The sequence below is a fragment of the Festucalex cinctus genome, chromosome 13 (assembly GCF_051991245.1).
Source record: "Festucalex cinctus isolate MCC-2025b chromosome 13, RoL_Fcin_1.0, whole genome shotgun sequence".
NCBI lineage: Eukaryota > Metazoa > Chordata > Actinopteri > Syngnathiformes > Syngnathidae > Festucalex > Festucalex cinctus.
Window position 1 is genome coordinate 9,918,530 of NC_135423.1, and position 23,048 is coordinate 9,941,577.

Below are 23,048 nucleotides of genomic sequence, written 5' to 3' on the forward strand. Positions count from 1 at the left end.
GCCTCTCCCAGCTATTTAGAACCATTCACGCAATTGATGCTATTTTTTCAGTTACTTTTGTTGCACAAGTTACATACTACAGTTACTTTGAACTGTAGTTATTTTTCCCACTTTACACGCTAGATACTTTTGTACCTTATTAACTTTCCACTTTTTACTATATGCTTTTTTACATTTTTACCAAACTACTACTTGGTGTACACTGGTTACTATTTAATAATTTCTTTATAAGTACTTCATACCGTTGTTAAATTGCACAATACTTGTTTTTTCTCTCATTACTTTCCAGACGTGTTACTTTTTACCATAACTACTTTCCACAAATTACCGTTTACCAGTTATGGCCATTCTACAAACATTTTTGTTTTTAAGTTTTTACTTGCACGTTTTTTAATTTATTTTTTTTAATCATTGTTCGTTTTTACCCTTATTACTCTAATAGTTACTTTTGCAATTTACAGTTATTTTTTTAAACTTCTACAGTGGTTGCGTTTCACAGTTACTTTCCAAAGTAGTTACATTCAACAATAGTTACTTTTAACTGTAGTTACTTTCCAGACATATTCCACTTTACCATAAATACGTAAACAATATATACTGCACTTTTTAACTGTTATTCTGTACGCCAGTTACCGTCAAGTTGCTACTCCCCTAATTACACTACTGTCATTACTTTGCACAGTACTTACAAGTATGACGCCACGGGCGGCCAATGATTGACGTTACTTGAGATTGTTGTCGGAGGGAGGAGGAGTCCGTGGGAAGCGAATGGGCGTGTCCTGAGGGAGGGATGGAGTGTCAGCCTGACAAAGATCTTTGCCATACATTTCCAACATGAACTCATGACAGGTAAGACACACGTCCACTCTCCCATCGTGTGCAGATGTGTGTGCGTGTTGACAAAATTAATGTCCATACACGGTAACCATCGCAACATGTTGCTGAAGATTTTTTTTAAACTCAAGAAACCTGTTCCCCGCGACCTTTGTGAGGAATTAGCGGTCAAGAAAATGGATGGATGGAAGAAAGCTGTTGCTGAAGAATTATCTTGCACGTGCACGTAAAGTTGACGTCATGTCGTTATTGAGCTAATGCTAACAACTCATTAGCAAGTCCACTTTCAAAACGACTAAATTGTAATTGTATGATACGCACGTTTATATGAAGTAGCGTTGGGCGAGTAGTAGTAGTAGTAGTTAGTGAGACTACATATATATATATATATATATATATATATATAAGTGCCTTTGAGTGTGTTAGCTTGATAAGTGGGTTGAAGCCCATCAGCGTTTCTTTCGGATGTTGTTGATTTTGCCACTGATGTGATTGGTGAAATCTTGTCATAATATGTCCGAAAGGGAAAATTTACAAATAATAGTATAGATGACGATGATGATGATGATGATGTCATTGTGCTCAGCAGGTGACAAAACCACCTGATGCTTTGTGCTCATCTAAGCGCCTGCCACTGAACACACACGCGCACACACACAGCATGGCGTCCGAGCCATCCATCCTGAGTGAGCGGGAGGAACTTCAAAGAAGGGCCAATCAGGTGACAGATGAGGTGAGAGCGACCAATCATCTGTTTGTATTGAACACATCTCATTGTGTTTGTGTGGAGGTCATTCATCATAAGACGTGCACAAACTCAAGCGCACACTCCCAAACCATGTGGGTGCCGAACACCTGGCTCACCTGGTTGTCATGGAGACAGCAGCATGCGTGGAGGACATGCACAGTTGCACACACACACATACGCACACACACATCTACACTCACGCAAACATTCACACTTTTACACACAAGATGATCACAAACATCAGCTTCCTTCCTTTTTTTTTTTCCTTTGAATGGCATTGATGATGTGTGTGTTTATCTGTGTGTTTGTTGCAGTCTCTGGAGAGCACGCGCAGGATGATGCAGCTGGTGGAGGAGGTACACGCGCGCACACACACCCACGACTCTCTTCATTCATTTGAACACAACATTAGGGATGGGCAGGTACCGATACCAGGTATCGTATCGGGCTGATACCAAGTATGGCCATTTTATGGAATCAACCTTCCATTCATTTCATGCCATTGGAAGGAAAAAATACTGCATAGGGTTTTCTTTAAAGTGTTCTCTCATTGTTCCCCCCCAAAATGTTATTGTCAGGGTTACCTGTTTGACATATATTAAACACGGCACAAAAAGAAGACACTCAGTTCAGGGCTTACGAGGAGAGAGGAGAGGAACAGACTGATACAATGCACTCTCTGAAGATTCCTCTTCTTACCCTCTCTATTTATTTGGTTTTCCACGCCCTTTCCACACCCCTAGTTACATGGGTGTTCCAACCCTAAAAATGCAAATGCAAGGCATAGTTGCAACACAATGTACTTGTTTGTCTATGTGTTGTGCATGTGAGGAGAAGAATGCTGAGTACATGTGGTCAAGTTTGCAATCATTTCTTAACAGAAAACAGGCGACATCAGCAGACTGGCTCGAACCATTCTGCTGCATTAGATGTTGTGGTTCTTCAGCTTTTGAGTCATCTTCAAATAGGCTAAGTGAATGTGAGTGGGAACAGAGCAAAGCATTCTTCATTGCAAGCAGAAGCAATTCTTCTTTGCAAGCAAACCAGTCTCCATTGAAAACAGAAGCAGTTCTTCATTGCAGCAAATATATAATAAGATAACATATGGCTAGGCTATGTGAATGTGAGTGCAAAGCAAAGCATTCTTCATTGCAAGCAGAAGCAGTTCTTTACTGCAGCAAATGTCTGATAACTTATTATTTACAATTATTCCTACAGATATATCAAAAGTACTAGTGGTATTGGTACTTGGTATCGGCATAGTCAAGAGTTGAGTGCTCGTACTGGTAATCCAAACAAAACATCACGCCAATGTGTGTGTGTGCGTGTGTTGTAGAGCAAAGACGCCGGCATCCGAGCGTTGGTCATGTTGGATGAACAAGGAGGTAAAAGAAGAACTCACGTACATTGCACATGGATGTGCGTATTCACATTCACCATCAAAATGTTTTTGTTTTATTCTACACATTTGTGTGACCTCATGGATGATTGAGTCAGACATTCGCACAGAAAAATCTGATTTTTGTTTTTTATAACATACAATCAAATCAAATGAAAGCCATTGAAGCTGCTAAAAACTAAAGCAAGCCAAGTGAATTTGAAAAAATAAGTCCAAATGAAAGAGAAAGAAAAGAGAAAGAAAAAGAATCCCAAAGTTGAAAAAAGTTGCTTGTGAGCGATGTTGTCTTTTTTTTTTTTTTTTGTGCCGTCAGAGCAGCTGGAGCGCATCGAAGAAGGTTTGGATCAAATCAACTCGGACATGAAGGAAGCGGAGAAAAACTTGACCGACTTGGGCAAGTGTTGCGGCCTCTGCGCTTGTGACAAGTACGTGCGTGCGTGTACATTAGCCTCATCATGTTCCGACCGCACTCCAAGAGCTGGCGGCCAGCAACCTGCAAGGAAATACACATAATGACAAACAACCACAATTTGTTTATGAGCCATTTGAGCGTCAAAGTTGAGTTGATGTGAGTCATCAATATTCGCATGCAGCGCTGAATGCACTCATATTCATCTCAATAGTTTTTTTTTGTTTATCTGCTAAGATAAAGGGGAATCTCTGCTGGCATAAATAAAAATAAAAAAGGGGAAAAACATGAAAATTCTTATTGCTGAAGGGCACAAAGATGAACGCAACAAAAACTCATCTTCCACATTAAGTAGATACTTGACTAATTGTCGATAATTAATGTGGTAACCATTTTTTTTCATGTAAAATTAATAAATTTAAAAAGTATTTTTTTTTCTACTTGCTGTCGACTGATGATGACATCACCTGTGCTGAGGAAGTAGGTAACGACCAATCATGGCTCAGTTTATTGACCAAACCCAGAAAACAGGTAAGCCATGATGGCCGTTACCTACTTCCTCAGCACAGGTGATGTCATCATCAGTCGACAGCAACTAGAAAAAAAATACTTTTGAAAGGTATTCATTGTCCATGAAAAATAATGTTATCAAATTCATTCTGGACCAAATTTTACATTTTCACTGCTGAAAATTGCTCAATTAGTCAAGTATTCATTTAACAAGGGGAAATGCTGATTCAAATGATTTTTTTTTTTTAATAATCTGTTACTTTTCTAATTCATTGATTTTGACATACCCATCCAGGGAAAATGTCTTTTTTTGTTAAAAAATAAATAAATAAATCAAAGTGGTCGCATTCTGGTTGAAAAGATGAATTTGCTACAAATGTGTTCCGATCATTTCTACAATTGACTCTTTTGCGCTTTATTTACTTGATTGGCAAAAGTTCAACATGTGGACATGAGACCTAATTCTGCATTCAAAGTACATCGGTGGAACTTCTGCCTTAATTTTAACAACATGCGCCAACCCTACACCGACATTAACCGTTTGTTCATTTCAGTTACACTGTAAATATATATTTTTTTTTGGCCAAAAATTTAATTATTTTGTGACTTCTATTAGGCTACTCACTTTATTTGAAAATGCAACCGCTATTAGATTTGTGATTGGATGATTTAGGATGCAGATGTGCCACGACGTTCTGCCTCACGCCGCAGATGCATCAAGTGCTTTTCAGTTTTTAACAGTCCTCTTGGGATCTTTGGAACTAGAAATGAAAAATGAGAAGCGTAGAAAATTGACATTCGTTTCATGCAAATTGAAGGGAAAATACTGGACTGGAATATATTTCTTTAAAATCATCTGTCATTGTGGGGAACCTTCATGTATCGTAAGTACTAGTGGCATCGCTATGTAGTATCGGTGACTGCTCACAAGTTGAGTACTTGTACTAGTATCAGTCTGAAAAATTTGGCATTAAACATCCACAGTTTTTAAAGGAGATTTTCCAGTCTTGGTCTTGTGTGGGTCTGCGATATGGAGGCAGCTAATGAGGCGCGAACGTCCTCTCCAACAGACTGAAGGCCTTGGAAGAAAGCGGGGCCTACAAGGCTCTTTGGGGCGGCGGCTCGGGACCGGACGGAGTGGTGTCCAATCAGCCGCCGTCGTCTCGCGTGGTGGACGAGCGCGAGCAGATGATTATGAGCGGAGGATACATCCGAAGGTAGTTGACAAAAGTGTTTGCTGAGCCGGCAGCTGCGCAAACGAAGGCTGGCCGTCTGTCTTTTGTCTCAAGGGTGACGCAGGACGCCCGCGAGGACGAGATGAACGACAACCTGGCGCACGTGGGCAGCATCGTGGGCAACCTGAGGTGCATGGCGCTGGACATGGGCAACGAGATCGACTCGCAGAACGTGCAGATCCAACGCATTCAGGGAAAGGTGAGGAACAGCCGCCGCAAGGCTGCCTTCTCGCCTTTCTTTCATTCAATGAAAGCATTTTCAATCTTCATGCCTTTATTCAAAACATGATTCCAAATTAATTACACAAACTAAAAGTGATTTGGTCTGGAACAAGTCAGAAAATGTTGATTTTGCTTTTCAAACGTCTTCATTTGACTCAACACAAAATCTGTTGCGTCTGCCATAAAGGAGAATATCAGCTCCTCCTCAGAGTAGTGTAATATTAGTCTCTTTAGAAAACACATTACATTTTGCTGTTGTTTTTGTTGGGTTGGGGGGCGGGGGGGGGGGGGGGCGATTTACAGCATTTCCATTCATTTCATGAGAATGATGATGAGAGAAGAGACTCGGTTGATGTGACTGACTCACGTTTGCTTGTTTACTGCCTTGTTTAGGCCATCCTGAACGTGACGCGCATTGACACCGCCAACCAGAAAGCCAACAACCTCATGAAAAGATAGATGATGACATCACAATGAGCAGTGTACGTCATAGCGTTTATGTTATCATTTAGTCCATGCTTCGTTCCCCTGGCAAAGACAACCCAGAGCTGTGGCAACATTCTCGGAATACTGACCAAATTGTCCAATAAAGCTCTAAACTCATAAGGAGCTGATGCATTGCGTGTTTGTGTGTGTGTGTTGACCTTGTGGTTCCAGTGTGGTCGGGTCCACAAGGAGATGACAGTTCAGTATGGGATTCGTGCTGGGATGACCTCTGGCGACACCAAGTGGCCATTTGGTGACCTGCGTGACCACCGTTCTTTGCTGCGTCTGAATGCTAACAGGGGACGTGAGAAAAGCCAAGCCGAGCCTTTAGTCCATATCCTTGAGGCAGACCTCTAGCAAATGGCATATCAAAACATTAGCACCAAAAAACGGTTGATTCCCAAGGCTGTGAATGCACGCGTGTGTTCTGGCGGCCAATGGGGACCTCTTGTGGCTGAGAATATCACAAAAGTCAACTGCCACCGACAAACTTCGTGCTGTGAGATTTCCTAAGGAGTCAGTTGAATTTTAATAACTAACTCTCGCAGACTTAAGATGGATGTAAGCACTCAAGGAGGCGAACACTCAGGCAGGAGTCAGGACAGACACTTGCTTTTTTTTTTTTTTTTTTTTTTTTTGTATTTTATTTATTTTTTTATTCTGTAATGTGGCAAGGGAAACGCACAGTCACAGAGGCGACGGCGAGGTATCTCCACCGTACATAAGCAGTCTGCTTTTCTTTGTTTGTTTGTTTTACTCCATGTGCACCTTAAACAAATATACCTTTAAAAAAAAAGAAGGTACAACATTTTAAAGAAAATACACGTGTTAAAGAAAGTAACGGTTGGCAAATCTCAAATAAATTTTTAGTCACAGTATCACATTTTGAATACACAAAAACATATTTTTCCAAACCAAAGTTTGCAAGACGAAAGTGCATTTTTATATTATTACTACCACATCTAGTTAAGTTTATGTGCAACAGAGAACATGAAATTAAATTAATAATGAGTCAAAACCTATCTATGATGTGGCAGGGAAACGCACAGTCACACTCAGAGGCAACAGCAAGGAAACTGAAACTTGAACCTGTTTTTACGAGGGCTGGGTATCGATTTAAATTTCCTGAATCGATTCGATTTTGATTCACAAGAGTTCAGTTCAAGTCGATTTTTCCCGATTCAATTCGCTTCACTTCAATCCGATATTGATTAATTCTTCTTAAATATCAAGAACATGATATTTTAAAAAAAAACTCCACATACATTAAATTCCAAATTAAATTTTGCTGCGGCAGTAACTGGTTAAATGACTTAGTTGAACACGTGGTCCAATAATTTCTGTGTTACAGAAACATTGACATAAACAAGGATGAGATGAAATTATTAATAATTCTAATTCAATAATTGTCTATATAAATTAAAAAGATTCTGAATTGTCTTAAAGTGCAACAAGTCATAAATGTAAGAAAATACTTTTAAATTCATGTGAACAGTAAATAAAAAAAAATAAGTTACAAAAAAATTGTCTGTTAAAATTATATTTTCTTGTGAATGTTTGTGAAAAAGAGATATAAAAATAATTGATTCATGGTTTTATGAATCAATATCAGGCTCAAAAAGGAAAATCAATTCGATAGCGATTATTTAAACCCAGCCCTATAGTCTTGAGAGAACATTTAATGAAAAATGAAGTCACATGATCCAGTGTCAATTTCAAAATTAACTAAAACAAATGGTCAAAACGTTACTAAAATATGAACCAATCTTCTAAAGGATTGCAGATTTAGAATCTTTGTTGAATTTCTATCTTGTGAAGCTTACCCCAGTAGGTCCTGAGATTTCTGGAATTAAAGAGATGCGGCCACGCCTCCTTTTGCTGAAAAAAATTCAACTCCCAAACACCCGTCTCGATTGACCTCAAATTTGAGAGACAGCAAGCTTCATCCAAATCCATATCTGCTTGGTTAAGCTTGTCTGATTTGGCATGGAATTGATCCTGCATGTGACTGTCCATATAGTCATTAGCCCGTCCATGCAAATTTGGATTGTTGCTTAGCGTCAAGCTAAACAGACTTTATATAAACATCATGCAAATTCTCTTTTAGTGTTACTTTTTGAGCCAACTTCAAGTGTGGCAATAAATCTCCACCACGCGGCGCTCGTATGTAAAAAAAACTCAGCTTACCCCGTGTATCTCAAGGCACCAGTGTATTTTCTTTTTTCTTTCAAGTGTTTGTGCAACACTTTGCGTTTCCTTCCATGAGAAGGAGAGGCGGCCAGATCTCCTTGATGAGAAGTGCTACTACGCACACACACTCAAAGGCACAGTAAACCACAATCACCGCCACTTGCTGTATTCTGCTCGCCCGCCCTAACTGATGGCAGCAGCGTTCGTTTACCCGTCACCGCTCACACATTGCCACACACTAACCGCACGCGCGCACACACGCAGTGAGCAGTTGGATCTCGTTAAACTGCTGAGATGATCAATGTGAGGACATCGTCGATGTCGTTAAAGTCACTCACTTATCAACATGGTCACACAAATGCGCTAAATTTAGCTCTCTGCCGTTTGGGCCGTTAATCGCATACAATATCCAAAACGCTGTCAGTTGTGATTGGTTGTTAACTAGCCAATGAAAATCAGTGCATGCAATATCTTTGCAAGCAAATCTAGGACAAATAAAACTAGTAAACAGTATGGGGTATATGCCACGGAAGAGGCGGGACTGTTTTTGCACATGAGCTTTGATTCCGGTTCTGGCTCGCGAGGTGTGGGGGGCTGCGTCCCAATACTTGTGCTTCCGACTTTGTGCCCCTCGGTTGTGCCTTCCCGTCGACGAGTGTGAATGTGTAGTTTGTCAATTGTCCGAAGCACATCAGAGAGCTGAGACGCCCTGTGCGCTCCCGCAAAATCGACGCGAGCGCGCGGTTGGGGGGTGCAGGGTGTCACGTCTGGGGTCGCGCCAGGGTTAAGTTTGAGTTCATGACCTGTTATGTTGGGTTCATGACCAAGAGGTCAAGTGTCTGTTTTGTACTGCGATAACAAGTGTCTGTTTTGAACTGATGTAACCATCATATAGCCATCATCTAGTTTCAACCAGTTTTAGGCTATGTGATGTCAATCTTTAATCCTTTAGGTGATGTTAGACCTTTGTGATGTCGTTCTTTAGTCTTTTACCTGCTACAACCAATCAGATCGATTCACTGTCTGTAGGTGCAGTCTGAGAAGTGTGTGTGTTTCGCCGGATTATTGCCCACTGTTCTCTGTGCTTCTCCACAGCCCAAGGGGGCTTGGTGTGTCGTGATTCTCGATGCATTCTCGTTGTTTTTGGTTTTGTCAAGTTATGTGAATAAATAGTTAAAACCTTATTTGTGTCTGCGCTTTGGGATCCAACCCTTCAGCACATAACACAGGAGTGGGGGGGATGCGAGTTTTGGAACGTGGCACATATGTCACAACCCAGAACCGGAATCAAAGCTCATGTGCAAAAACACGGAAGTCGGAAGTCTCGCTCTTCAGTGGCATATAGGGGCAGATAGGTGCAGTAACAAAAATAACTGGTAAGTAAGTACAGTAAAGTTAATATTACTTTTTCCCATTAACGAGTAGTGCAACAAGTTACTTTCAAATTTTGTGTCATAATATTACATGTCCTTTTTTTCAGAAGTAATTTTCATTCGAAGCGGTAGCGAAACGATTTATCTATTTATTTATTTATTTATTTATTTTAAAAAGCATTTGTACTTTATTTGAAGTGTCACGTTTTGTGTCCCAAGCATTCCTAAAGAGATGTCTTCTGATTACACTAATGTGCATATTGTTTGCATGGAAATGCACTTTGAGACAGTGAAGTTGTTCCAAAATGTTGTTTTGTTATCAGTTTGAGGCCAGATGTGCTTTCATTAGTCAGCAAATTATCGATTCATAGCAAGTAAAAGTCTTAAATAATCATTCAAAATGGACTCATTGTGTCATCTCACATTTTGTACTGTCCACTTTTTGAATGCAAATCAACAATGACAATGACCGAATGCAGGCTAGAGAAGAAAAAAAAGGAGAAAAAAAATGTTGAACATGAAAAGTAAGACTTTTGGGGAGAAAAGTTGCAATTATTGAGGGCAAGAAGAAAAAAGTAACTTCAAGTAACAAGTTACTTTTGACAGGCACTAATAAGTAAAGTAATTACTTATTTTTCAAGCAATAATTTACTGATCTTGAGTCACTTGCCCAATTTGCTTGGCCTCAACTTGTTTTTTTTCTGTTGGCCAGTTGGATTTGAAACCGCAAAACACAACTGACATTTGTTATCGCATACACATTGTTGTGTGTGTGTGCATTTGTATGTGTATGCGTGCACTAATGAGCGCATGATGCTTATGTACATGTTAGTGTCAGGAGGGAGTCCATGTCCCTCACCAAATGTTCAAAATGTTGGTCAACTTTCATATTGATGAGGTGCTACTGAACTTTTTTTTTTTTTTCAACATCATCAGGACGACTTCCTGATGGTAGAGGTGACCGCTTGACAACTTGTTTCATCCACGACTTCCACCACTCTGACAACTCATTATTGTACGATTTACTTTACATACAAGTCAACCACGAACGCCAACAGACAAGTTGTTGGCCATCAGTGACATTATCGTTGTCATAGCGGTCCCTCCCTCCTTCATCTCTGTGCCCCTAGCCCCTCTTTGTTGGGAACTGGGGGGGAGGGGGTGACAAGAGGTCCATTGTCCACTGATGGCCCATATGTTGGTCCGCATGCAACTTAAGATGTGTGCGCACGCACGCACACACACAATGCAGCAGTTGTAATGTTTGACGGTTTCTGTTGCTTTACTTGTGATGAGGTCACATGGCCCAGCAGAGCCTCGGTCCACCATCTCACCTATGTGTGTGCGCGCGCGTAGCTGTGGACCTGACACACTTCCCCTCCTCTGTCCTCAGTTGGCCGACAAAGTGCTTCCTGTTTCCTGGAATCTGGCAAAACACATACATGCGCACCAACACACACTTTCTGGTGGCGTGAGTCGATCTGTGCTGGACTGGCCATCTGGCATACTGGGCACATGCCCGGTGGGCCGGCGTCTCTTGGGGCGGACACGTTCCCCCCCCCCCCCCCCCCCCCCCCACTTCATTACAGCGCAAGCGAATTAACGAGGGACGTTCAAGCACAGATAGCAAACAGAAGCAAACCAGTTGCAGAGCTACGTGGTAGCCACGGCTGCTCAGGAGTCATGAGAGAATACAAATTTGAGAGCAATCTGTCTTTAGAAGACGTTTGATTCTTATAGTTAAAGTTGCAACTGACAACGTCTGGCCAACCTTGGAATGATGAATAACAAAAAAAAAAAGGCAGTGAGTCGGACACAATTGGCAGCTTGAAGCCGAATGCGGGGTTTGGGGGTGTGCTGCAGCTGGGTGGGCAGGGGTGGTCCCAGGCGGGACCTTCCCCCCAGCTATTTAAACAAATTCCAGCAGATGGTGGAGGAACGTTGTCAGACGCGTCGTGCGTGCCGCAGACCCGGACCAGATCAATCCCGTGTCCCCGCACCGCTTGAGACCCGCAGTGGGAAACCTTCCTGACGTGGATCAGCCGCCCGCCGTCCTTTCAAACATGCCGTCCGACTTGCTCACGCCCTTTCTGGAAGTGGAGCGGGACTTGTGCAAGGTGAGGACAACAGCCGGCCAGCCGGCAAGGTCATGAGATCATTTTTAGGGCTGGGTCTAAAATATTGATATCGAATCGATATTCCTTTTCATAGCCCAATTACTTTTATTACTTTTAATGTTTTTTTTCCCCCTCGTAAATTAATGTGCCAATACCCCACAAAAGAAGTAATGTAAGAATTGGACATGAAAACACAAAATGTGGATGCGTAATTATGAACTACGGCTGTGTCTCTTATATTTGTTTTTATTTATTTGTTATGCACTGGAACCTTAGCATAAAATCTGCCATGGGAATGTGAATGTGTTTTTGCCACTTTATTTACATAGCGCTGTGGTTGTAATTGATTTCAATTATTATTTATGGTTTTGATCAGGTCATGTTCAATAAAACATACATGATACATGATTAATGAAACTGAATTGGATTCATTATAAATGTATATATTATATATATCATTATAAATGTAAATATTCATATTTTTACTAATGCACCAAGTAAGAGAAAGACGTTTCTACTATTTTGCAAGTAAAATTGTTACTGCATGAAATCCTTAACTGAATCCAAAATCAATGTGAATCGAATGGAATCGGGCACTTCTGAATCGAATCAATTTCGGACCTCTGAATCGATACCCAATTTTGAACACTCATGTCATCACAATCAAACTTTGAATGTATGACAGAAGTTGGACTAAATGATCAATAATAGCCTTGAAAGTTGAAATCTGGGACTCGTTTTTGTCACGGCAGGTCACACTTCGCAACTTGATCCTGGAAGTGTCCAAATTCCTTCTGCTACGTTGCTATGCTATTACGTTACACGTCGACGAAAAGCCTCACGCTGTCTTGTTCTTCCTTCGCCAACAGAACTTTGCCGGCCTGGAGGTGACGGAGATGTCGTGGGAGAGCCTGCGGCCTCCGGCCGGCGCTCGCGGCTTCCAGCGCCGCCATTCGCTCTGTCCCGTCACGCTCCCCAACTCCAAGTTGAGCGACGGCGACGCCGAGTCCTCCACTTGGGCGCCGCAGTGGAAACGGGAGAGCCGGTTCCCTCGCTCGGTACTCAGCCGCATTCCTTTCAGGACGGACCGCTCAGTCAGCATGATCGAGGGCGGCGTCCCCGCGGACGACGAGCCGCGGCCTCCGCCGGGGCTTTGTGTCGACGACCGGACCTGCGTCCCGGCGCCGGCCTCGCCTCGCCTCTCCGCTCGCTACAAGACGGAACTGTGCCGCACCTTCGAGGAGAGCGGCGTGTGCAAGTATGGCGCCAAGTGCCAGTTTGCGCACGGCCTGGACGAGCTGCGAGGGCTGAGCCGCCACCCCAAGTACAAGACGGAGCCGTGCCGCACCTTCCACACCATCGGCTTCTGCCCATACGGCGCCCGCTGCCACTTCATCCACAACGCCGAAGAGCTGCTGAAGGCGCAGAACCGGCAGCGGCCGCCCCCTCTGCGCCACAGCCTCAGCTTTGCCGGTTTCCCGTCCACCGAAAGTTGTCAGCCTTCGCCGCGGCCGTCATCGCTGCACTTGGCCCGGGCCTCATCCACGTCGCCCTCAGGGAGCCCGAGGGTCCTCTCGCCCCTCTTCCCCGAGCCGGGGCTTCTCCGCCCTTGTCCCTACGCTTTGTCCGCTGCCAGTGAGTTTTCCGGAGAAGACGACGACTCCTCTGATGGTTTTGTTGCTGCCAGCAAGAATGCCAACTCCGCTCTTGGTTTCTTCGCTGCCAGCAAGTACGACTCCACAATCGCTGCTGGTGACGCCGATTCTGCTCTTCGTTTCTTCGCCACAGGCGAATGCAAATCCGCCGTCGCCAACCTGCCTCTTGGTTTCCTCGCCAGTACCCAGCACCTGCCGTACCGCTCCCCTTCCAGTGATCCGGCCGCCATCCTCGGGCCCCCAGGCCTCCGGCGCTGCTCCTCAGTCGACTCGCTGTCCGAGGAGGGCTACGCCTCGTCCGGCTCCCTCAGTCCCGCTTCCAACGGCAGCGAGTCGCCAGGCTGCGAGGGCCGCCGCCTGCCTATCTTCAGTCGCCTGTCGGTGGCGGACGAGTAGCCCAGAACGTTGCAGTCGCGCTCGATCGCAAAAGAGTTGCGTTGACTTTGTCTTGTGCATATTGCATAGCGTCTCTCTCAGGAGTTTTCTGTTTGTACTCTTGCTAATCCAGGTCCAGAAAGTCATAATCCTGCCACAGTTGGGCTTTCGCCACGGGTGCTTCTCCTGAAAGTGGCTCCCAGGAAGCTCCTTTTACCTGCCAGGTGAGTAGAAGCACCTGTGGCGAAAGCCAAACTGTGACAGGATTTGGACTTTTGGAGCCAGATTTGCCACCTCTATGTGCTTGTATACTGTTGTATACCAAGGCCAGTGTATCACAATGCCGGTTTTTCTATATGGGACCTGGCCATGACCGGTGACCGGTCCAGTGTTTGTCTTTTTGTGCTCTGCCATTGACTGACGACAAGCCATTGTTTTTAGATATGTGATTGGCTTGCGACCACTCCAAAGCAATGCTAACATTAGCCTAGCCAAGCTCCTCCAGAGCGTCACGTTTTTTTCTTGATGATGATAATGATAAAGTCTTTTAGCAAAATGAGAAGGCGATTGGTCTGGGCGTTCCATTTCGAAGTTGCCTCTGTTTTTGAGCGGCCTCTCCGCCGGGCAATAAGCATGTAGGCTACTGCTAATTAGCATTAGCGTTTGCCAAGCTGATGCATTTAAGTCTGCTTTTTTAGGTGGCTGAACAACTTTGTGCTGCTTGCAAATAATTATAATGAACTCTGCTCTATTCAATGATGTCTTTTTCAATATTTTTTTGACACAATAATTGCTTGGGTTTTAAAAAAATAAGATTTTATTTTCAAAGCTTTTCTGAAGGTGCCAATTGAATGCAGAGTTTTGTTATTCACAGGTTGACCTGAAACAGTGAGTTGTGCTTTAAGTTTCAAACATATGTAATACTTGATGAATTTTTTTTTTTTGGACTGCCAACACATGGAAATTGTTTTTTATTCGTCATGAAGTGACGCAATCTGCTGATGTATTTCCTGCATTTCTCCTAAATCAAGTTCTATTTATTTTTTCTTTTGTTTCCTTCAAAGTTTTTTCTTATTTTGTGGTTCCATGCTTGATGATCTCTCTCAGATAATTTAAGAGCCCTTGTTATTTACATCTTGTTTATTAATATATTGATGTTTATGGTTATTTCAAAATAAAAAAAAATAAACATTCAGAAAAAGAAAAAAAAACGCTCAGTCTATTTTGTTTTGGCAGATGTCGAGAATGAATAAAGACTATTGAAAAGGGTAAGCTATTTGGCCCCGGGGAGCTGTTGCACGCTTCAGTCTGTGTGGAGCGGGCTGCGGTCAATCTGTGCCAGCGGTCTCTGGGATGGCATTCCTTTCTGTGGTAGTTGGCCGTCATCCCTCTCAGTGTGGATGAACTCCTCCTGGGTACCTTTCCTCACAGGGTTCTTCTGTGCCCCGCATGTTGTGGTTTGTGTGTGTTTGTGGGTATGATCATGGGGATATGGTTGGGAGGGATGGGTTTTTCTTTTTATTGCATTATGGATGTTTTAATTGTTCAGCACCTTTGAGTTGCATTTGAATGTATGAAAGGTGCTATATAAATAAAGTTTGATTGTTTTGATTGATTGAAAGTCACTTTTACGGCATAAGGACAGACAACATTATAAAACTGCACAAGTTTAACTTTTCATAGACAACTTTCAAAATAAAAGTCCAAAAGTGGACAACGGGATATCTTGAAGAAAAACATTTTAGCATGCAGCTCGTGAACTCTGGGAAATATTCCATTGTGTGTTTGTGCGTGGGTGAGTGTGAGAACTCTTTCTCTGCTGTGGCCCTGCCTCTCCTATTGTGTGTGTGTGTGAGATTGTTATGTTGCCATTTGTGCGTTTGTGGTGATTGACACTGAGAAGAATGTTTGAGCAACAGATGCGCTGACAAAGATGTGTGTCCGTGTGTGTGTAAGGTGGGAGGGGGCCAGTTCAGTGACCCCCAACAACACCCCCCCAACCCCCCGCCCCGCCCGCTTTGTGTTTTGCGGCTTACCCTTTTTAGGCGAACATCTGTATGCTAATACTCCTCAGCGGAGGGAGCCTGGGAGAGTGGGGGAAGGTCTGCCTCTTTGGGGGCATGTACCACTTTTATAAAGGTGTACTCAATATTAAATCAACATTTTTTTATTTATTTTTTGCTGATAAACTAAACTGGTGTCTCCTAACATGTCCTGGTCATTATTTCGAAATTTTAGCGCATTTTTGTTGAAAACTTAAATTTGGGGCAATAAGCGTTTTTGGCACCATCTTGCGGTTGAACACTGAGATAAACACAATCATATTTTTCCTCTCATTAAATGATAAGTGGCCAACTACGTCACATGGGGACTATGACTACACCTGTCAAAATTGATTAATTGACAAGTAATCGATCATCAAATTAATTGACAACTATTTTAACAATCGAGTAATTGTTTTTTTTAATTTAAAATTGTACAAATTCTCCCATTTCAGCATATCAACTTTCACTGTTTGTTCACAGATTTCTATAGTCCATCATGAGTGAAGACTGATTATGTTCTGTGTTTATCAAAATAAGACATTTTGCAAACATCGGTTTTTACTTTGGAAAACAATGACCGAACCAGTAATATAGTACAACATCCATCCATCCATTTTCTTGACTGCTTAATCCTCACAAAGGTCGCGGGACACAACCTGGGCTGATTGCCCAGATTGGAAAACTAAATCTCAGAGGTATGGGGGAGGTGTTCAAACCATATTGCAAAAACAGCAGAGATGGCTGTTGCATATTTTTAAATGTGCGGCAAATAACCAGACTTTTTTAATGATTATTATTTTATTTATCCTATATAGTGTCCTCCTGTTGGATGGGGATGTGCATTGACTCATGAAGTCATTTTCAGTAGTAAAAATTAATTATTTTGTCCAGAATTAAGAGACCTTTCAAACTATGGTTAGGGTTTCAAACTAGGGAACCCTGGTCTCCGAGAGCCACTGTCCTGCCTGTTTTACATGTCTCCCTCCCCCAACACATCTGATTTGTTGAAAAGGATCGTTCTGCAGAACTTGCTGATGAGGTGATCATTTGAGTCAGCCTGACTCAGTCAGGTGTGTTGGAGGAGGTAGACATGGAAAAAACAACAGGCAGGACAGTGGGCTCTCAAGGCCCACAGTTCTCTACTCCTGAACAATAGGGGTTAAGATTTAAATTAAGATTTTAATTAAACTAGGGCTTCAAATTAGCCTTTCAAACTGTACCATGGATTTTAAATTTTTAAATTGCCATCTTGTGGACATGTATTGTATGTGCAACAACGTTCTAAAAGTGCAAATTGAAACACTCGTTTTAAGACGTTGACTGTCACGTCACGTATACCATTTGTAGTTTTACTGTCAATGTTTGTATAGACTGCTGGTAAAAAGCTCGTTCGAAGAGCCAGTCCATCGTTCGAACAAAGTAACATTTTGTTGCGCGTCTTCGTCGAGGATAGACGACGAATAGCGCGCCCGTAATAAAACTACAAGTTCCAAGAATTTTGTACACATGACGTCACAGGAAATGGCCTATGTTGTATAAATTAATTTCCGCATCGCATGGCCGTCCTTTCCTGTCTACGGCGTACGAGAAGATGGCGGTGCAGATCTCCAAGAAGAGGAAAGTAGGTGTTATTTTATCGCTTAACGGGAGCTATTTTTCATCAAAATGGACGTGCGTACAGATGGCCTCACGTGCCTTTGTGTCCGCCGTCACAGTTGAACGTGTAGTCCGCGTCGGCTCGGCCAGGATTGCTCGGGATGCTGCCGGTGTCGCTGCTGATTTCTAGCGGCTAGCGAACATGGCGGCGCCGTGGTGTTGACGTGATGTTCCGGACAGTTAAAGCAAGAAAAGAGACCTGAAAGACACTTAATCTCTGTCGGCATATTGGTTTTGTTTAAAGTGGACTTGGCCTATTTGGTATATAATCACATGGTGGGGTTTAAATGCTTAATTTGGCGACACTTTACCCATTGACGTGGTTAGCATTAGCTTCTGGTAAAGCTAGCTAATTTGGGAAGTTGAATGCACGTGAAATTGTTCAATTATGTTGATAAAACTGCATCGTACTTAACGAATACAAAGTGTGTCTATGCTAGCTTAAAGGAAATTAATCACGTCACACTTTTGTCGAAGATTGATTCATTTACACGAGACCAGCATTATTAAAGGGATGTTTTAAGGACGTTTTGATTAACATGTTTATTTGGTGATTAACACGATAAAGATATGAATTTGAAAAACTGTTTAATATATATCAACTTGTAAATGTATACCGTATTGAAACCAGCAAAGATCGTGCAGAATTCACCCACTTAAATCTGAAACTGTACTTGAGAAATTGTTAATCAATTTGTTAACACCCCCAAATTATTGAATAAGTGGGGATAAATGACCAACAAGCATTTTATGGTTAACAGTGGTTGGCTTCCCAAAAACAATTGAAAAAAGAATTTTAAAAAAGGTTGGAAAAAGTCCTATCCATTGGTGAATCTGCCCAATCAAAAATATGCAGGGATCCACTGTACTATACTTTTCCATGTTTTTTATTTTTACAATAGTCAAAAGTTAATATTTTGTTGTCATGAATTTGTTGAGTTTTCATCTGTGTTTCCTTACTCTATCAATGGGTATGGCTGGCTCACCTGTCCATGTATTTGTTGTTGGCAGTTTGTCTCAGATGGGATCTTCAAGGCTGAGCTGAATGAGTTTCTGACTCGCGAGTTGGCTGAGGACGGCTACTCGGGCGTGGAGGTGCGCGTCACCCCGACCAGGACCGAGATCATCATCCTCGCCACCAGGTCAGCGCTCCCCGAAAGCTGCTTGTCAAATTCGAATGGAACCTGAAAGCCTATTATTGGCGTCAGATGGCGCCCATGCCAAACCAAATTAATTATCCTCCTGCATTAACTGAAAAACTCAAAATTATTCCAAGAAAATACTTGTGGTTTGTGTTTGTTTTGGCTAATGGCAAAATATCCAGAAGTTGGTGCCGTAGCTTATCTGATGTATAAATAGGTAAACAACATGATATTTAAAAGCAAAGTATTTTCCAATCAGTCCATGACAAAACGGTGTTGAAAGGTCGGTTTGTCATCCAATGTTTGCTGACTGCATGTAACGCTCTATTTTGTCTCCAGGACCCAGAATGTTCTGGGAGAGAAAGGCCGCCGCATCCGAGAGCTGACAGCCGTGGTCCAGAAGAGGTTCGGTTTCCCCGAGGGTAGCGTTGAGGTCAGTTGGACTTGAAAGAAGCACCGCACCATAGGGCTGCACCATTATGGCCAATTATTTTTTAGCAATATTCCAATCACAATTGTTCAGTATATCAGAAACAGACATTGTATTTTTATTGCTCTACTTTTTAACAAAGTTTTCAGTGCAAAATGAAATTTTGGTAACTATAATAAGTAGGGGTGTGAATTGCCTACTACCTGACGATTCGATTCGTATCACGATTCACAGGTCACGATTCGATTCGATACCGATTAATCCCGATACGAATTTATAAGTCGATTGTTGCGATTTTTTTTCATTCAAATTTAGAAAATACTAATCAGTAAGCTTGTAGAGTGTAAGATTTATATGAAAATGTATTATTTATTTATCTGAAATTTCAGTCTTATAGAGGTTGTAATCTGTTTCATGTTTGAACAGCATTAAAATAAAATATTAAGGCTTAATGTTCCATTCATATAACATTCTTCCATGCTCAAGTTGTGAATCCTATAAAAAAAAAAAAAAAAAAAAAAAAAAAATCGATTCTGCCGATTATTGAATCGATTCGAGAATCGCGCGATGTAGTATCGCGATATATCGCCGAATCGATTTTTTTAACACCCCTAATAATAAGTAATGATTTACAAGCATTTTATTTTTATTAGTGCTGTAAAACGATTTTTTTTTTTTTTTAAACCAGATTTATCACATCTAAGAATTTTGATTAATCACGATTAATCGCTTGGTTAAAAAGGCTTTTTTTTTTTTTTTCAACATTTTTTGCCTGCCAAATTTAGAGCACTTGTGTTCCTTTTTTACATTTAATGTTATGAGGACATCTTGAACATTTATCCTCTCCACACGTTCATCCTCTTTTTTTTTTTTTTTTTTTTTTTTTTTTCCCTCTAATCAGTTCATTACTTGACTAATTTAAAATGGTGGGAAAAAAATGACCCCAATACATGAACAATTATTCTGAATGTCATACGCAAGACATTAAACGCTTTACTTTAATGGATGTAGGTTTGTTTATTGCGCAAACACAGTCTGTACTACTTTTAATGTAACCATCCACTGTCCGCTTAAGGATCATCTGCAGTCAAAATTAGTAGTGTGACTAAAATGTGTTAATACATGATTGTGAAAAAAAATAAATAAATAAATATATAATTAATTAGTTACCGCTTTAACTTTGACAGCACAAATTTTTTTTGTCCTGCTTTTAGTGCAAAATGAAGATTTGCTAACTATAGCGTGTAAATTTTAGAAAATGAAAAGCTAAAAGTTAAAAATGGCCAACAGAATAAATGTGATTGGGAAAATTGGATTAATTGTGCAGCCCGACCGCGCATGTCTGTGTCCCTTCGATGATGACACGATGACGAGACCGATAAAGACGGGTCCATGTCAGAAGGTCTCCGGTTGAGATTCACGTTCTGTGCGTCTCTTCCGACGGCCGCTGACCAACCCTACTTTGCTCTTGACGACGCTGAGGCATTTGTCTGAGAGGGGATCTGCACCCTCACACCAGCGTGTGCACATTCGCCATCATGGCCTCATGTTGCGGCGCGTTTTGTTTTGTAGTTGTATGCAGAGAAGGTGGCCACCCGTGGGCTGTGTGCCATCGCTCAGGCTGAGTCTCTGCGTTACAAGCTGCTGGGAGGTTTGGCTGTGCGAAGGTGAGCAAGCCGCAGCGCAACATCACCACACTACTGTCTTCATTCTTGACCCTAAAACACTCGTATGCTCGATGACATCAGAGATGTGAATGTCCCACATGTCAAATGGGTCCTGGTTCAAAGGTTGGGGAACGCTGCCTTAAATGACACTTGATCCTTCAATCCGCCATTTAAACTTTCAGCGGAAAGATCAAGAATTGGACAACAAAGAGCAAGTTTCATGTACGCACCTTAAGAATTTTTTATTTTTTATTTTTTTTCCCCCACCCAACTTTGGAGCATGAAATGACATTTTGTCCCTCGGTGAAGATACGATGACGAGTCGGATGCGGACATTGTGAGCCGCGAGGTGGCCGCTTCTGATCGCGTTCTGCGCTTCTGCTTCGACTTCCTCCGGCGTCACAAAGTTGCTTTCCTGCTGAAGACGCTGAGGCATTTGTCTGAGAGGGACAAAAGCTGCTGCACCAAAACTGACAAATACATAATCATGCAAGCAGTTGATTCACTCATATTATTTATTTATTTATTTTTCCCTGCTTTGACGTGCAGCTTTTATTCTGCCATTCACGTTCCCACTCTCCGGGCATAGAACATTCTTGTATCTGAAGGCATCCCTGTCCTAAATTTGACTCCAATTATCAGGATGTCCAGGGGCACTTCAAATTAAAAAAAAAAAAAAAAAGCCTTACAATGCAAGTGTGACACACCTTGAATTAGGATTGGGTGATTTTATTTATTTTTTTTTTGGGGGGGGGGGGTAAATCACAATTACTTTTGTTTGCTATTGGAGTCACTTGTTTTTCACAGATTGGGAAGAGTATATCTTGAAGTATTTCCTTTTGTGTATGCGTTCCTCCACATTGGACACCGTGTCCTTCTAGAGCCTGTTACGGCGTGCTGAGGTTCATCATGGAGAGCGGCGCCAAGGGCTGCGAGGTTGTGGTGTCGGGCAAGCTGAGGGGACAGCGAGCAAAGTCCATGAAGTTTGTGGACGGACTCATGATCCACAGTGGAGACCCCGTCAACTACTACGTGGACACGGCTGTCCGCCACGTTCTGCTCAGGCAGGGTGAGTGGATGCATGCGCACGCATGTCCTACTTGCACTGCCCAAAATAGAAGCAAAAAGTATTGCGATTATGTTGTAATTGATGATTTACATAACACACCTTCCATATATAACTCAGTTCATCAATAACAATGTATGAGTTGAATTAATTTTCACTTTGAAAACCTTTTTGGGCGTCATCTACACACTTTACGGCTTCTGTAAATTGTAACTTATGCCAGCATGTCTGCTGTGCATGAGTAAAAAACTGCTGGTGTGCTTTTTGGGAAACAATTTTAAGCTGCTCATATACTATTAGTGTGGCTTCTTTTTCTTCTCTTTGCGCAATGTATTATCACGGTGGTGTTTGATGGAAAACCTTTTGACAACTACTGAGCTCAAGTTTGACATTTGTGCGTGTGGTCGTCCAGGCGTGCTGGGCATCAAAGTGAAGATCATGCTGCCGTGGGACCCCAGTGGCAAGATCGGCCCCAAGAAACCCCTCCCTGACCACGTCAGCATCGTGGAGCCCAAAGACGAGCCGCTGCCTACCACGCCCATCTCCGAGCAGAAGGGCGCCAAGCCCGAAGTGCCCGTCATGCCCCAGGCGGGCGCCCCCGTTCCCACCGCCTAACAGGCCCACCTGTCCAGGTTAGCTGGTGGGGTCGCATCACAGCTAAACTCGCATGCTCCTTCATCACAAAATTGGAGCTTGTAATGCAAATTGTGGGTGATGATAAAAAAAAAAAATGCATCAATGAATGCGCCACAAAGCCCTGGCCAAGAGTAGTCCAACGGTGAATTGTCTGGGCCAAATGTTTTGGGTTGGGTTTTTTTGTGACAAACTGCTGTTTTTCTCTTGCAGGTTTTCACATTGACAGAACGGCGGCCATGTTTTGTGTACAAAAACAATAAAATCTACAAAAGAGCTTTTACAATCTTTTGATTCAATTTTTGTGGGAACATTTTGACGCTTTCAAAGAGGACAAGCGGTGAACCCACAGACACTTCAAAGCCTCCAAAGTCCACAAAATGCACAGATGTTAAACTCACAGCCTAAAGAACATGGGGATCGTTTGATGCGGCCTGCAAAAGCAAATTGGGTTTATCAAGTTCAGCTTTCTCACCAAAGTCGCCAGCAAAATTGTGCCACTGGGAACTCGACGGGGCCAGTGTGATTGTTGTCATGCAAATCAGTACAACTGACATGGGGGTGGGGGGGTAGGCATTTTTTTTTTTTCTTCTTCTGCTCTTGGGTGCAAGTGCATCTGTCTGCATGTTTAAGGGAACGTTAACATTATTCATGAAATTAAATCTTGACAAATGTTTGGACTGCTGCAAAAATGGAGATGGAACCAGTTTGGTTTTCAAGGACACCAATTGGCTACAATTTTAAGAATCAGCACACACCACACCTAGTCTTAACTAATACTATGAAAGATGTTTTGGTTTTGATTTGAATTGGTCTATTAAAACTTGAATAAAGTTACAAGATAAAAAATCCCAGA

General features: G+C 42.3%; 3 protein-coding genes, 1 long non-coding RNA gene and 2 other non-coding genes across 11 annotated transcripts; 5 read left to right on the forward strand and 1 right to left on the reverse strand.

Annotated features, from left to right (window-relative positions):
* Positions 1–739: 739 nt before the first annotated feature.
* LOC144033249 (synaptosomal-associated protein 25) lies at positions 740–5,963 on the forward strand. 5 transcript variants are annotated; one of them, XM_077541233.1, is made up of 8 exons: positions 740–849; positions 1,424–1,567; positions 1,897–1,938; positions 2,919–2,967; positions 3,295–3,406; positions 4,971–5,117; positions 5,190–5,334; positions 5,751–5,963. In XM_077541233.1, the coding sequence occupies exons 2-8, from the start codon at positions 1,496–1,498 to the stop codon at positions 5,814–5,816; spliced, it is 633 nt and encodes a 210-aa protein (XP_077397359.1). In that variant the 5' UTR covers positions 740–849; positions 1,424–1,495; the 3' UTR covers positions 5,817–5,963. The 5 variants fall into 5 exon arrangements, with proteins under 5 accessions (XP_077397359.1, XP_077397358.1, XP_077397361.1 ...); XM_077541232.1 differs by having other exon boundaries at positions 745–849; positions 1,421–1,567; XM_077541231.1 differs by having other exon boundaries at positions 800–1,060.
* On the reverse strand, positions 3,003–8,307 carry LOC144033250 (uncharacterized). The gene is made up of 3 exons (XR_013287913.1): positions 8,031–8,307; positions 6,002–6,135; positions 3,003–3,474 (listed from the first exon to the last, which is right to left on the reverse strand). It is a non-coding gene; the product is annotated as an uncharacterized LOC144033250 (long non-coding RNA).
* A 3,040-nt stretch (positions 8,308–11,347) lies between these two features.
* LOC144033698 (mRNA decay activator protein ZFP36L1) lies at positions 11,348–13,678 on the forward strand. Its single transcript, XM_077541965.1, has 4 exons — positions 11,348–11,523; positions 12,393–13,147; positions 13,250–13,315; positions 13,364–13,678. The coding sequence occupies exons 1-4, from the start codon at positions 11,470–11,472 to the stop codon at positions 13,572–13,574; spliced, it is 1,086 nt and encodes a 361-aa protein (XP_077398091.1). The 5' UTR covers positions 11,348–11,469; the 3' UTR covers positions 13,575–13,678.
* A 3,381-nt stretch (positions 13,679–17,059) lies between these two features.
* On the forward strand, positions 17,060–22,478 carry rps3 (ribosomal protein S3). 2 transcript variants are annotated; one of them, XM_077541532.1, is made up of 7 exons: positions 17,060–17,219; positions 18,266–18,396; positions 18,736–18,829; positions 20,399–20,493; positions 21,375–21,562; positions 21,972–22,191; positions 22,406–22,478. In XM_077541532.1, the coding sequence occupies exons 1-6, from the start codon at positions 17,127–17,129 to the stop codon at positions 22,172–22,174; spliced, it is 804 nt and encodes a 267-aa protein (XP_077397658.1). In that variant the 5' UTR covers positions 17,060–17,126; the 3' UTR covers positions 22,175–22,191; positions 22,406–22,478. The 2 variants fall into 2 exon arrangements, with proteins under 2 accessions (XP_077397658.1, XP_077397657.1); XM_077541531.1 differs by having other exon boundaries at positions 21,972–22,478.
* LOC144000483 (small nucleolar RNA SNORD15) lies at positions 20,177–20,325 on the forward strand. Its single transcript, XR_013278254.1, has one exon. It is a non-coding gene; the product is annotated as a small nucleolar RNA SNORD15 (small nucleolar RNA).
* On the forward strand, positions 20,792–20,942 carry LOC144000485 (small nucleolar RNA SNORD15). Its single transcript, XR_013278255.1, has one exon. It is a non-coding gene; the product is annotated as a small nucleolar RNA SNORD15 (small nucleolar RNA).
* Positions 22,479–23,048: the final 570 nt, after the last annotated feature.

Bases quoted from the DNA above. Each gene is read 5' to 3' on its own strand.
- LOC144033249 (XM_077541233.1), top strand. From the start codon at position 1,496: ATGGCGTCCGAGCCATCCATCCTGAGTGAGCGGGAGGAACTTCAAAGA. The intron at 3,407-4,970 runs GTACGTGCGTGC...CCTCTCCAACAG, and splicing joins GGCCTCTGCGCTTGTGACAA to ACTGAAGGCCTTGGAAGAAA. The intron at 5,118-5,189 runs GTAGTTGACAAA...TTTTGTCTCAAG, and splicing joins AGCGGAGGATACATCCGAAG to GGTGACGCAGGACGCCCGCG.
- LOC144033698 (XM_077541965.1), top strand. From the start codon at position 11,470: ATGCCGTCCGACTTGCTCACGCCCTTTCTGGAAGTGGAGCGGGACTTG. The intron at 11,524-12,392 runs GTGAGGACAACA...CTTCGCCAACAG, and splicing joins TGGAGCGGGACTTGTGCAAG to AACTTTGCCGGCCTGGAGGT. The intron at 13,148-13,249 runs GTCCGCTGCCAG...CTTCGCTGCCAG, and splicing joins CGCCCTTGTCCCTACGCTTT to CAAGTACGACTCCACAATCG.
- rps3 (XM_077541531.1), top strand. From the start codon at position 17,127: ATGTTGTATAAATTAATTTCCGCATCGCATGGCCGTCCTTTCCTGTCT. The intron at 20,494-21,374 runs GTGAGCAAGCCG...GTGTCCTTCTAG, and splicing joins GGAGGTTTGGCTGTGCGAAG to AGCCTGTTACGGCGTGCTGA. The intron at 21,563-21,971 runs GTGAGTGGATGC...GTGGTCGTCCAG, and splicing joins CCACGTTCTGCTCAGGCAGG to GCGTGCTGGGCATCAAAGTG.